Source organism: Equus caballus, chromosome 1 (assembly GCF_041296265.1).
Source record: "Equus caballus isolate H_3958 breed thoroughbred chromosome 1, TB-T2T, whole genome shotgun sequence".
Classification (NCBI taxonomy): Eukaryota; Metazoa; Chordata; class Mammalia; order Perissodactyla; family Equidae; genus Equus; species Equus caballus.
Window position 1 is genome coordinate 58,441,066 of NC_091684.1, and position 14,877 is coordinate 58,455,942.

General features: G+C 49.8%; 1 protein-coding gene across 12 annotated transcripts in view; it reads left to right on the forward strand.

The window, feature by feature from the left end:
- Positions 1-14,877, forward strand: part of HK1 (hexokinase 1) — a 105,925-nt gene that overhangs the window by 28,519 nt on the left and 62,529 nt on the right. Inside the window, exon 1 of one of the 12 annotated variants that reach the window (XM_070226393.1) lies at positions 7,473-7,873. The exons of 10 other annotated variants lie outside the window; for them this stretch is intronic. In XM_070226393.1, coding sequence (XP_070082494.1) covers positions 7,814-7,873 — 60 coding nt within the window. In that variant the 5' untranslated portion in view covers positions 7,473-7,813. Of the gene's footprint in view, positions 1-7,472; positions 7,874-10,568; positions 10,866-14,877 lie in introns of those variants that run through there. One more of the 12 variants, XM_014733187.3, reaches the window with a different exon arrangement.

The following is a 14,877-nucleotide window of genomic DNA, read 5'->3' on the forward strand; positions in this document are numbered from 1 at the left end:
AGATTGGCAACAGATGTTAGCTCAGGTGCCAATCTTTAAAAGAAAAAAAGAATACTTATTAAAACAAAAAAAAGAGTTCATTCCTACATGATCTTGTATATAGAAAATCCTAAGGTGTCCCCACACACAAGCCCTCAAAAACTATTAGAACTAATAAGCACATTCAGTAAGATTGTAGGATACAAAATCTATATAAAAAAATCCATTGTACTTCTATATATTTGCAATGAACAATCCAAAAATGAACTTAAGAAAATTTCATTTACAATAGCCCCAGAAAGAACAAAATACTTAAGAATAAGTTTAAAAGAAGGGTAAAACATACTCTGAAAACTACAAAACATTGTTGAAAGAAATTGAAGAAGATCTAATAAATGGAAAGACATCCTATGATCATGGTTTGGAAGACAGTATTGTTAAGATGGTCCTACTCCCCACATTGATCTATAGGTTCAACACAATCTCTGTCAAAATGCTAGCTGGCTTCTTTGCAGAAATGGACCAGCTAATCCTAAAATTCATATAGAAATAAAAGGGACTCAGAATAGCCAAAACATCTTGAATGAGAAAAAGAAAGTTGAAGACCTTACATTTCCTGTTTTCAAAACTTATAAAGCAACAGTAATCAAGACACTGTGGTACTGGCAATAGGATAGACATATAGATCAATGGAATAGAATTGAGAGTCCAGAAATAAGCTCTTACATTTACAGTCTTTTGATTTTTGGCAAGGGTATGAAAACAATTCAATGGAGTAAGAATAGTCTCTTCAACAAATGGTGCTGGAACAACTGGATATCTACGTGTGAAAGAATGAAGTTGAACCCCTACCTCATACCATATACAAAAATTAATTCAAAATGGGTCAAAGATCTAAATGCAATAGTTAAAATTATAAAACTCTTAGAGAAAAACTTAGGTATGAATTTTTGTGACCTTGCATTTGGCAATAGTGTCTTAATATGACACCTGTTATGGGCTGAATTGTGTCACCCCCAAATTCATATATTGAATTCTAAACTCCTAGTGCCTCAGAATGTAAGCATTTTTGGAGATAAGGTCTTTAAAGAGGCAATTAAGTTGAAACGAGGTCTTTAGGGTGGGCCCTAATCCAGTCTGACTGATGTCTTTCTAAGAAGAGGAAATCTGGACACACCAAGAGACATCAGGGATGTCTGCACACAGAGAGGAGATCATGTGAGGAAGGCGGCCATCTACAAGCCAAGGAGAGAGGCCTCAGAGGAAACCAAACCTGCCGCCACCTTGATCTTGGACTTCTAGCCTCCAGAGTTGTGAGAAAATACATTCCTGTTGTTTAAGCCACCCAGTCTGTGGTATTTTGTTATGGCGGCCCTGACAAACTAAGACACCACCAAAAGAACCCCAAAACTGGAAACAAGCAAATGTCCATCAACTGATGAATGGATAGACAAATTGTCGTATATCTACACAATGGAATGTTATTCATATACAAAAAAGAATGAAGTTCAGATATGTACTACGAGATGGATGCACCTTAAAAACATTATGCTAAATGAAAGAAGCCAGTCACCAAAGATCACATAGTGTATGATTCCATTTATATGAAATGTTCTGAACAGGCAAATCTGCAGAGACAGAAAGTAGACTAGTGGTTGCCTAGGGTTGGGGAGCATAGGGGTTTGGGAGATGACAGCTAATGGGTACAAGGTTTCTTTTTGGGATGATGAAAATGTTCTAAAATTGATGATGGTGATGATCTCACAACTCTGTGATTGTATTAGAAATCATTGAATTACACACTTTAAATGGGTGAGTTATATCTCAATAAAACTGTTACCAAAAAAAAAAGCATTCCTTTTTTATAGCTAAGAATTGTGAAGTATGTATATATATACTACAATTTGTTTATCCACTCATCTGCTCATGGACATTTGGGTTGTTTTCTAGGTTTGGCTACTACTAATAAAGCACCTTGAACATTTGTGTACAGATCTTTAGATGGACATATGCTTAAATTTCTCTTGGTAAACACCCAGGAATGGAAGTGCTAGGTTGTGAAGTAGGTGTACGTTGAACTTTATTAGAAGCAGCCAAACATTTCCAAAGTAGTTATATCATTTTATACTCCCATCCGTCTCATCTGTTTTCGTGTCTATGTTTTAGGTGTGTTTTATAACACACGTAATATATTAGTACAGTACTATGCATTGATAGTTGTAAATAAATATATGTATTATTGAGATACATGATCAAAACATTTTTACTACAGAGATTTCGGAACAAGCAAGTTCCAGAGCCTGGGGCTAGGAGAGAGTGGATATTGCCAAGGACTTTGTACAGTCATGCATCTCTTAACAACAGGGATACAGTCTGAGAAATGCGTCGTTAGATGATTTCATTGTTGTGCAAACATCATACAGTGAACTTACACAAACCCGGATGGTACAACCTACTACACACCTAGGCTATATGGTGCTGCTCTTATGGGACCGCCGTCATATATGCGGTCCACTGTTGACTGAAACGCTGTTTGAGGCACATGACTGCATTAGTTTCCTACAACTGCAAGAACAAATTACCATAAACTTGGTGGTTTAAAATAACAACGTTTTATTGTCTCACAGTTCTGTAGGCTGGAAGTCCAAAGTCAAGGTGTCAGCAGGGCCATGCCCCCTCCACAGGCTCCAGGGAAGAGTCCTTCCTTGCCTCTTCCACTTCTGGTGGCTCCAGAGGTTCCTTGGTTTGTGGCTGCAGAGCTCTCTCGAATCTCTGCCTCCTTCTTCACAAGCCATTCTCCTTTTTCTCCCTATGTCTTCTCTTTTGCCTCTATCAAGACAGTCATTGGATTTAGGGCCCACTGATAATTCAGGGTGATCTTATCTCAAGATCCTTAACTTAATTACATATACAAAGACCTTTTTCCAAACAAGGTCACATTCCCAGATTGTGAGGGTTAGGACATATCTTTTGGGGGGTGGGTACCATTTAACCCCCTACAGGCCTGTTCTAGCAGAACGAATGGGGAGGAGAGGATGGAGTCAAGAGAGTTTTTAGGCTTGATTTGTTTCTTCTGTTTTGTTTGTTCTTGAGACACATTTATAGGTAGACTTGATAGGGTGTGGTGACAGATTAGATGTGGGCATTTGGGAGGGGGAAGAGCTCAAGCAAGGATGATGCCCAGGTTTCCAGCTTGGGAGACAGGGAGATGGTTCTGCTTGGAACACTCTTTTCCCAGACCCTGGCATGGCACACACTCTCATTTTATTCTGGTTTCTGCTCAAATGTCCCATCCTCAGAGAGGCCATCCCAGTCCATCCTAACTAAAGCAATCCTCATGCCCTCTACTTGATCAACCTGGGTTTTAGTTAGGGTTAGATTTGACTGGCAGTAACAGAAATCCCCCACATAGCAGTTGGGTTAATACATTGGAATTTTACTTTTCTCTCAAGTTCTAGAAATCTGGAGGTAGTCAGTGAGGGGCTGATATGGGGCACCTTGGTGACAGGGACACAAGCTCCTTCTATTTTATTCTGTTGCTTTGTTTTGTGTGGCTGCCATTCCCAAGGTTATCTCATAATCCCAGAGGGTTGCTGGCTTTCCAGCCAGTCTGTGTTTCAGCCAGCAGGAAGGAGGAAGGAGGGCTGACCACAAGGGAAAGCCGCAGTGTCGCTGCGTCCTAAGGAGACACTCTCAGCTCTTTAGCCAGAACTTGGTCACGTGGCCACATCTAGTTGAGGGGAGGCTAGAAATGCACTCTTTATTTGGGGCCCGGGGGTCTGAATTCAGCTAAAAATTGGAGCATTCCAATTTTTAAGACAAAGGGAAAATAGAAATCGTAGGATGCAGCTGGGTCTACTACACTCTGCTTCATTTCTCCTCCTAGCACCTGACCTAATATATATTTAATTTGTGATTTGTTTACTGTCTGTCTCTGCACACCTGAATGTGTGTAGGGACTCTGTCTTGCTCATTTCTAGTGACTAGGAAGTGCACGACAGATCAGATGCTTCACAGATATTTGTTGAGTGAATAAATGACAAAGCGGGAATTGAGAAGAAAGAGTATAAGAAGAAGAAAATGACTGTGATAGCAGACATACACTCATGCATTGCATAACATTAGGGACGTGTTCTGAGAAATGCATCCTTAGCTGATTTCATCATTGTGTGAACATCACAGTGTATGCTTACACAAACCTATGTGGTAGAGCCTACTATGCACCTAGGCTATATGGTACTCATCTTACGGGACCACCGTCATATATGCTGTCTGTTGTTGACTGGAATGTTGGTATGCAGCACATGACTGAATTGAGGCTCAGGTGCCTTTGAGATATCTACGAGTTGATGGTTACAGGCAATTGGAAATGTGGGTCTTCAGCTTGGGAGAGAGGTGAGGGCCTGACCTCTTAACAAGAGTGATTCTTTGGGTAGAGCACATTGGGATGGAGCTACAACAGATAGTGAGAGAGGAAGGCACACTCAGCCAGCTCAGCTCAATCAACCAAGCGCCCCCCTACCCCAGAGGGAGGGGCAACTGCTTCCATACCTCCCTTACAGCCCCCTCTGGTTATGGGGATCTCCCTCACCATACCGGTTGGCTTGGGAACGCCCTTTATAAGAGCGCTCTGCAGAGCCGGGGCTGTGTGCCATGCTCTACAAAGCTAACCAGGTACAGCTCAGTACCCTGGGGGAGAGGCTCTGTAACGCAGGTCCTTAGACCCATCTGTGACTGAGGCATCATTGGGCCTGGGTGGAATAAGAGAAATAAGGACAATATGGTAAAATGAATATTTCACCTTGTTAGAGCAGCAGGGTGGTCTGGAGCCTAGCTGTTCCACTCCGTAGCCGTGTGACCTTGGAGAAGTCACTTAACCTCCCTGTGACTCAGTATTCTCAGCTATAAAATGGGGATATAACTAGTATCTACTTCACTGCATTGTTCTGAGAGTCAAACAAGTTAATATAAGTAAGAATTTAGAACAATACCTTGTATGTAGTAAGTTCTACCCAAGCACTAGCTATTAGTATAAAGCCAAATGTTTTAGTTTAAAATTCAGTTTAAAAAGCAGTCCTAATTTTTACATCTCTGGGTTAAAACATCTCTTCCTTCAGGAACTTAATGGTGGTAGGAGATGAAAATTATAACTGTAAAAATTACCCTTTCTTAGCAAAATAAAAAGTCAGCACCTAGTTTGTGTTTTTATCTTCAGTGTGCCGGGCTGTGATATCTCTCAGCCGAGGAACCCTGCCTAGGTGCTGACATGTGCTCTCTTCCATGAGCATTTCTCTCTATATTTTGGTGCTAATTCTAAGGGGCAGGATCAAGGAACTTGTGTTGGCCCTGTGATGGCAGTTGTGTGTGGGCTCTGGGGAGAACTATCCCAGGAAACTCAGGGTACCCAGCAGGGTGATTTGAGATTGCTGTTCCAACAAGATATGGGCTTCCTTTGGGGAAGGAGCTGGCCTGAGATAAGGGGCAGAGCTGAAGCCAGGCAGGCCTCTGCAGTTTGGTTAACCCTTCTTCCTCCAGGCCATTATTCTTCAGTCACAGGAAGCTTGTCAGGTTCAGAGGCAATGGAATGAGCATGGGATGTCCAGGAAATGACAGGCCAGGCTGGGGAACTGTCATCCCCAGAGGGGGAGTAGAAGCCTTGTTAGGACAGAAGCTGAGAAGGGTACCTCTGGGGGTCAGGCCCTTTCTGAGCTGGGTAAACAGATCAGGGTTGAGCAAGGGGCAGGCGGGCAGGGGTCTTATGACACCTGCAAGGACTGGGACTTAGGTGAAGCAAGAGAGGAGCCTAGGGTGCAAGATCCAGGTGCAAGATTTAAATCTTGCACATCTAGGTGCCTCTCTTGCCTCAACTTAATCCTAGCCCTAATACCTGAGGCTTTCTGCTTGTAAATCCCAATTATCAGTTGAAAACTTAAATGCCTACAGGGGCCAGTCAGCAATCGGTATCAGTGCAGTGTGGGCTGCGTGGGGTCTGGGGCAAGCTGTAGGACCCCTGCCCTGTCTGAAGGGGGCAGTGGGCGCTCAATTCTAGCTGTTTGTTGCCACTCGATAACATGGGCCCTGTGTGGCTAGACCTTAGGTGCCAGAAACCTGGATTTTAAAGTGAAATCTCCTAATTTTCAAGTGTTGGCTCATGCTTATAAAACCTTAGGTGGGCCAAGTAAGATATGTTGTAGGCCACGTTTTAGCTTGGTGGTTACCAGTGTATAACCTCCGTTATGATGTCATCGGAGGGCAGAACTTTGGGCAAATTAAAGAGGAAAGGATTCAGGCTGAGAATGAGATTTTACAACCCCTGCCACTTCAGGGGCTAGGCACCTGTGCCTCCTCGTCAGCCTCCTTAGGCAGAAAGCAGAACTGTCTGCAGCGTTGATGAGGAAGTCACAACGAACTTTCATGCCAGTGTGCTCTGGGTCTGCAGAGCCTCTAAGACCCGGGAGGAACTGCCTGCAGCATTGGCCAAGAGAGACTGCTAAAATATTACAGGTCAGTTCATTCAGAAGTTTCCTCCAGATGTTCCGTGGAACGCTAGGGTTTAAATCAGTCGTTCTCATTCCTGACAGCACCTGAGACTCACCTGGGGAACTTTTAAAAGGTCATGTTTGGACTGCACCCCAGACCAATTCAGCTGTCATCTCTGGGACTGGGGCCTGGGCATTAGCATTCGTAAAAGCTCTCCAGGTGATTTTTTTGTAAGGCTGAGTTGAAAACCACGGACCTAACTAATACAAATGCTGGGTCAGTTTCCCTTCCTGGTGCTTCTTTTCAGAATATGCTGTGCATGACAGGCCCCCCACTGTGTCAGGACTCCACAAAGTTGCTGTGCTTTGGGCACTGGCCTTAATTCATCCTTTTTCATTTTCTCTTTGTCTTTGAGACCTTAAACGAGCTCTACAACTTCCACAATCCTCACTGACTGATTAAGTGGGGATAATGATATTTGCCCTTCTAACCTCACCAGCGTGTTATCAGGAGAAATGAGGCAATAAATGAGAAACTGCTCTGTAAACTGTCAATATTATGCAAACATTGCTGTTACAGGCGTGCTCGCAGGCGCTGGGGTACAGCTTTGATCCGTTGGAAAGAATTTCTGAAGTAACATTCGAAGCGCGGTGGGTCAGATGTGAATTGTTACATTCTGCCTTAGCTGGAGCCTGCATTCTCTTAGTTCTCTTACTGGCAGGTGTGTTTTATGGGGTGGGAGTCAAGCACTATCTGATTCCCCCCACCCCAACTCAAACAAGAGGAAGCACAGGAAATGAGCAGAGAAACCCAGGGGACTTCAGGGAGTGGGGAGGCCTACCTGTTCCCGGAGGGTAAGAGACTTATGGAACTAGACTTCCTGTGGTTGAGGTCTTTGCTGCTCTTCCTGAGGGCCCAGGGAGCAATCAGCAGGGGGCATAGCTGGGGTCTATGAGCTATGTGACAGCACAAAGAGGCAGAATAATAAAGAAATGCATGAAGTGCTAACTGGCATGATAAAGAGGGGACACAGGCCCAGCTCTGAGTCCAGCAGAGGGCACAGCAGTGTAGTATGGGCTCTGGCTTCAGGAAGCTGTCTGATTGGGACAGATAAGGCCGGCTCCCCCAGCAGACAGTCAACAATATCAGGCCAACTGTTATGACTCAGTGCTACTTATCTGAGACCCAGGCTGCAGTGAGGTGGTGAGGAAGGATGGACAGAGCAACGGCCGGGCATCAGAACTGGGTTTGAGTCCCAGCTCCAAACTCACCACAACCTGACACGGGGCAAGATGGCCCACTGGCTGTGCCTCAGGTCCCTCATCTGTAAAGGAGAGTCTTGGTCCAGATCTAGATGGACTCTGAGCACTGTCTGAGTTTGCCCTGCGGAGGTGCTGAGGTCCGGGAGACTGGGGTGAGTAGTCAGGGTCAGGAAAGGCTTTATGGGAGGGTGGGCCAGCTGGGCCTTAGGCGAGAGGGACACTTGGTTAGGCGGAGGTGAGTGGGCAAGCAAGGAGATATGAGCAGGCGCTCAAATGGAATGGACTTGGTCGGGGCTGAGGACAGTGGGAAGTGGCCTTGCTGTGGGCAAGGGCAGAGGAAGAGATAAATGGGCAAGAGTGGAGTCAGACTACAGAGGGCCTCAGACACCAGGCAGAGAAGTTTAAATTGCCTCCATCAGGAAGGAAGGGGCTGTCCTGAGGGATATGGGGCAGAGTTATGATGCGATCAGGCTGCTTTATAGCAGGAATAATGTGGCTGGACCTCAGAATGACTTGGATGGCAGGAAGCTGGGAACCAGGAAGGGCAGGTGGAAGCCTTCTGTAACATTTTTGGCCTGTGGTGATGAGGCCTAGAGGTCGGGAGGAGGCAGTGGGTCAGGCCTAGAGATATTTCTCAGGAAATATTGACAGGCCTTGGGGCCTGGCTGCATTCAAGGGGTGGGGAGGAGTGAGTCTTTTTGAGAAGTAGGGAAGAGAAAGAATTGGCAGCCTCCTTGCCTGCAAACAGAACATCTCAGGGTGGCCTGGCCTTTGGGAGGGTCAGCTTCATGCTGGCTCCAGCTAAGAGATCTCAGTGGTAACCAGGGCACTGTGATGGTGCTGGCGGGGGCTGGGTTAAGGGGTCATTGCACTGGGCCCTGTGCGAGGTGTGGGAGACAGAGCAATTAGCAAATCACAGTTCTCAATCCTCAAGGAGCTTCCTGGCAAAATCACACCTGCAGGACTCAAATGGCACTTGAGATAACCAAATTGTTCTCATTCCCCCATTTTTGCTTTATGGCCATGTAGGTAGTAAAGTATCTGGTAGATTCCAGAAAGCTTCTGTTCCTGGTTTATAATGATACTACCCAGTGGATAAGTCCAGGTTTTGTGGGGCTTGAAGCTTAAAATAATTTTGGGGAGTCTCTGGGAAATTATTCAAAATTACAAATATAAAATTGCTAGGCCATCTCAGGGTCTACAGTTGGGGGAGTACAAGTGAGAAGCCCCAAAGCTTAAACCTCATCAGCTTCTCAAACTTATAATACCTGGCATTTGTTAAATGTTTATTATAAGAAGGTATTTTATTCATACTAATTCACGACAACCAAGAAGGGGTGGGCATTTGTGTCTGTCTTAGGGATGAGGAAGTAGGCTGAGAGAGGTGAGTCAAGATGCCACAGCCATAAAACCAGTGTGGGGGTTGCGCTTTGGACTGAGTCATCTGGCCTCAAGGGCCACATCTGAGGTCCTCTTCGGTTGGTGATGGCTCCTTAGGTTCCTGAAGAGGGCTGATCCCGGACCTAAGGCGTCTCCGCCTGCTTCACTGTACCTCTCCCAGGCCTGCCCAGGGGTTCTCAGGATCCAGGGCTGGGGTAGAGGTGGGGGAGCTGGACTCGGGCCATCTCAGGTCACCACATGGTGCAGCCTTGGTCCAGGGATCATGGCCTTTTTAGGCAGAGGGGCTACATACAACTGGGAGGACGGCAACCCCAGGGGTGAGCACCGGCTCGGAACACACACAGACCCAAGGTCTAATCCTGGATCTACAACTTCCTGGTTGTATAAAGTAAGGCGAGGTAAATGGCCTCACTGAGCCTCAACTTCCTCACCTGTTCAATCAGGACAGTAACCACTTTTTAGTATTTTGAGCTCATTACATATCATCTTGTAAGGTAGTAAAGCTCTTTGTGGTGTCCGGCACACAGAAGCAATTTCTAAGAATCTTACGTTTGCCATCGGTCCTAGTAGCAGCAATAACACCTCTGACTCCGCACCGCCCCTCCCCCCTTCAAAGCTGACTGGTTTTCTAGGGATTCCTCCCAGGCCCCCTAACTTCCTCTGGGAAGTAAAAGCAGTGGCACTTGGGAGGGGCCCCTAAACTGTCCCCCAGGCCTCAGCGAGCCAGGATGCCCCAGAGACAGAGGAGGCCTGCGGGACGGGAACAGACTGGGGCCTGCGGCCCAACTCCCGCCCAGCCGGCGTGCGCCCTCCGGGAGACCGCAGGAACCGGTGACTCGGGCGGGCGCTGTGAGGCGTCGCTCTCAGTTTAGCAATACAAATCCACAGCCGGAGCTTAGGTCGGAGTGGCCAGAGGGGCCGCGGCACGGTCGGGACGGGGTGGAGCTGGGGGATGCATGCCGGTGAGGCCCCAGGTGGGGCGCCGCGCCCGGCCCCCATGGCCCGCGAGAGCCCTCTGGCGCGTCGCCCCGCGTGCAAGGCCGGTGAAAGCTCCGGGCTGCGGCTTCCGCCGGCACAGGCCCAGCTCGCTTTCCACGCCCACTTCTGCAAGCCCCCTCCCAGCCTCTCCCCCTCCGCGGACTGCCGGGGGCGAGCCGTAATTTCCGAGGAAGGGGACCGCTCCCCGCGAGGCTGCCCGTCCGACACCAAGCCCTCTTGGGGCGCTCGTCCCTGCCGAGAGCCTCATGCCGCGCCCCGCCTGCGCCGCTCCCGGGCACGGCGCCGCCACGCGTGACTGTACGCGTCCGAAAGAGCTTCCCGCCTCCGCGCCGGCTCCCTACGTGGGGGACGTGCAGGGTGATGCCGGCCGGTGGGGGATTTCGCAGCGTCGCCCACCCCCTTTCCGGCGCAGGAGGGAGCGGCCGCCGCGCCGCGCTGCAGAGACGCGCGGCAGCCAATGGGCGCCGAGGAGGTGGGCCGGCTGGCGGCTGTCACCCTCCGGGGGACGGGAGCGCGGAGACGGGGAGCGCGCGAGCCGCCGCCGCGCCCCGGCCGTAGGGGAGGAGCCGGGGGGTGGCGGGGAGGAGCCGCCGAGCAGCCGCCTGAGGACCACTGCTCTCCTGAGCTGCGGGAAACCGACGCCGGCCCCACGCCTGCCGCCCGGCGTCCCCGACCGCCAGCATGATCGCCGCGCAGCTCCTGGCGTACTACTTCACCGAGCTGAAGGATGATCAAATCAAAAAGGTGAGCCCCGCCCGCGCCGCCGCCCGGCGTTCGGGCCGCAGCGTTGCATTTCGGCATCCGCTCGCCGCCGCCTCCATCCTCCCGCGCGCCCAGCTTGCCCCAGGCCAGCACTGGCTGGACTGCGGGGCGGTGGGGAGAGCCTTCGCCCTTTCATTCTCCCCGGGATTGTGTGTGTGTGTGTATGTGAAGACCCCCGAGACGGGGCTGCTTGCTGCAGTGTCCTTGAAACGGGCTGTGGATGTCAGATGGGCCCCCCGGCCGGGCGGGAAGGTGGCCATGTGGGGACGGGTGGGCCGGCCCGCCTGAGCGCCGTGGGCGGAGGAGTGATCGTAGAGATGCTGGGGAGGTGAGCGCGCAGCAGGCTGGGGTGCTGGCGGGAGGCCAGGCATCCCATATTTGGGGTTCTCTGTGGAGGGCGTCGGGTACCCGGCAGAAGTTGTTACCCCGGCTCTTCCAGCTGCTGCGGTTGCTCCTTAATCTGAGGACGGAGTGACCCGCCCGGCTTCCCGGAACGGGGAGGGGAGCGGAGGCCACCGGAAACTTTGCCGGGAGGCCTCAGGTCCGGAGCGGCATGTCTGAATGGAATTTTTTATTCCTCTACGTGACTGCTCTCTTAAGCTGTAATTTCCAGCCAGCCAGACTAGGGAGCTCAAATAAGAGTCTGGTCTTTTGGGTCGGGTGGAGGCCTTGCGATACATGCTTGTGACATGTGTGTACTTGCATATGGACGCTTCTCCCTGAGGTGTTGCTGCCTTTGACGTCTCTCTAGCATAAAATACTGCCCGCTGGCAGGTCTTAAAACTCTCTCTCATGCCAATTTTGCCACCATGTTTTTAAGAAACAGCCTAGGCTGTAAGGAAAGACGCCCATTTTATCAGACCCAGGCCTGGCACAGGCTGCTGACCCACCACACCCCTCCTGGGTGACATTGTTGCTGGGGTAAGCTGGGATGGACTAGCAAAGTCAACCTGACTAGTTCAAACAAGGGAGTGCTACCTACAGGTGAGAGGCTGGAGCTGCAGGCCTCGATTTTCTGTCCTGCAAGCTACAGGATGTTCAGTTTTCATCCCATCCACCAAAGACAGCCTCCTCCGGCACAATAGGAAACTGGCCTGCTGAGGGCAGTGACCTTATCAAGGTCACCCAGTGAGTTAGAGGCAGAGGCTGGGCTGGACTGGGTCTCCGCCTCCCTTTACTGGGAACTTGACCCTGCGCTCCTCCTGGAAGTCAGCTGAGGGGGAGGTGCTGAGACAAAGGCCCTGGGGATGCTGCTTGGATCCTGGATCCTGCACTGAGTGGGGACCAGCGTGGGGTAGTTAGGAGACAGACCTGAGAATCTGCCAGTCTCTCACAGCTGTAAGTCCCAGTGCCTCTGGCGTAGTCAAACCATGGGACTCGTGCTCACTCCCATGGAACGCCGGGAGCTTCATTCTGGCCACTGAGCTCAGAGAGCTGTCAGGCCAACATGTGCATTTTGTGAGTTTTCTTCAGTAGTGGTGTGTGTCATTGATGTTCTTCCCATTTCACAGTGGGGAATTTGAGGCAGGGATGAGTTCACTGCCTTCTCCCTGCACATAGTGCCCTCTGTAGCTCAAGACAGTAGACACTGGGGTGGGGACCTGGATGACCTTGTAAGCCTCCAGTGTCCACACCCATCACCACCTGTGTGGCTTCCAGGGGCTGAGTTAGGTTGAGGTTTAGACTGCACTCAGTGGGACCTGTTTTATCAGACACGCAGTGTCTAGTGTGGCCCCAGAGCCCTCCACGCCTTGTGGCGGTGTGACTCACATCCTATCCACCAGGCTCCTGTAGGCATCCGAGTGTGACTTCTGAATCAGTTGGTCCTCAAATCCCTCCTCCTCTGAGACTGGCCTTCTGGCATTCCCGCCCTGCCCTTCTCTGGCCTCAGAAACTTGCTGGAGGAGGCTCTTGAGACCAAAGCTTCTGCCAGATGATATTATTGGTTAAGGAGATTCTTAAAAACAAGATGGCCTTCTTTCACCTCACTGAGGACTTCTTATGCTGCTTTTGGTGGGGCAGTGTATGAATTCCTGCCAGGGGATCACCTTGGCCTGCATGATGGGCTGTGTGGTACTGCCAGCCGTGGGTGTGGTCCCCAGGAAGGTTCCTGGGCCTCCTGAGCACATAGCAGGCACTTGTTCTGATGGCCTAATCAGCTTTCCCACCCCCGACCTGAGCAGATGCTGGGGGACAGCATCTGCTCTCCTGGGACTCAGGACTTATTAGAGACCAGCCCTTCCTACCACCACTGACCATGGGCAAGGTGGGGTGGGGGTGCAGGACTCCAAGCCTTGTTCTTCCTGCAAGATCTGGGCCCTACCTGCTACCTGACGGGGACCCAGTAAGGACAGTCCCCTCTAAACCTGCTGGAGTGGGCAGCCATGATGATTCAGCCCTCCAGCCCTGGGCAGCCTCTGCAGCTCTGGAAACAGCCCTGGCATCCTCTCCTAACCCTCCTCCGTCTTCTTGCCCTCTGGCCTACGGGTAGGAGGAGGGAAGATGGTGATGGTGCCAGGAAAGGTTTTCCCAGGTTGCTCACAAAAGTGATCATAAAAAGGGTATCATTTCTCTCCCCATTGCTTATGAGACATGTCAGTAATTCAACCTCATAAATATATCCTGGGTTAAAACAGGGCAAGCGTCTGGCTTCTTGGTGTGGAGCCCCATTTTCCAGATTGCGTCTGTATAATATTGGTTAATGAGGTGTTGTAAAAAGGGTGTCTTGGTGTTAGGCTGAACTAAGCACAAAACATGTATTTTCCCTTCACTCTCCTAGTGCTTTCAGGAGGAAGAGGAGGCACGTGTGTGCTTGTAAAAGATTCCATTCATCGGAGTCCCAGACGTCTGCTAATTCTGCAGCTAGAGTCTGGGTCCCTTGACCTCCAAGTAACTTTTAACATGTCTCTCGTGTCGCCAGCCTCTTCCACTCAGTTTAGCCATTAGGAGCCTGGAGGAGGATGAGGGATTGGATAGTGCTCTGTTTGTTTAGGAAAGGAAGATGAGTCCAGCAAGGTCCAGCCTAACCTCTATAGAAAGACTAGACTTCCTTTCCTCCAGGGTTGTCTGGGTGGTGAGCAAGCCCCACTGGATTTTCTCTGGGTGGGATCCCCTGACCCTAAGTAATTCCCATTAGCAGGTGAACAAACAGGTGTGATTTGTTCAATGGTCTGAACCCAGGAGTCCTCCAGTGCTTGGCCCAGGAAGGCAAGGGAAAGTATATTGAGCAGTTAAAGGGCTACCCAAGGTCTGTTTCTTCAGAGCCTGTGTATCCCAGCTGCAAAAGCAAGCATTTAAAAAATCTCCTTTCCTATTGCTCAGGAGTGCGAGAGATGAGCATTAGAAAATTACGAAAAATGGCTCAGGCACCTTTTGATTTAGTATTAGACAAATATCCAGCGAGAGCCTCACTGCTTGGTGAATCTTCATTTCATAATTCCTGTCCCCTCTACCTTGGATGTTCCTAGGAGTTCTCCCCCAAGAGAAGCCCCAGCACTTCATTTGGTTTGATAATTTGGAACTGTCGTGAGGGAATAAACTGGGATGGTAGGTGGGCGTGAGGGACTTTCACATCTGGCCATACTGCGTGGTCCTCCCACGCTCCTGCTGTTTTCTGGAGCAGGCATGGGCAGCTCTCTGCTAAAACGACTGACCAGGCGTGACTCCGTGTGTCTGCAGTCGTATTCCTGCCCCACAGAATTAGCCCCTGGAGTCAGCTCTGAGCCTGCCCCAGGAGCCCTAGGGGAGGTGCTGGATAAGGAGACGCAGTGTCCAGGAAGCAGTCGTGGCTAGATTGCTGGCACCTCCTTATTGATTCGAGGACCTTTAGAATCAAATCTGATCAGGGAACTCAGTCATTTCTTCAGAAAATGTTTGAGTCCTTTATTATGTGCAGCATACTGTGCTAAGTTGGGGTGACAACGATAACCCTGGTAGAAATGGTCCCTGTTCTTATGGAGCGTAAGTAATTATTTGCTGTCTTACGATAAAAGTG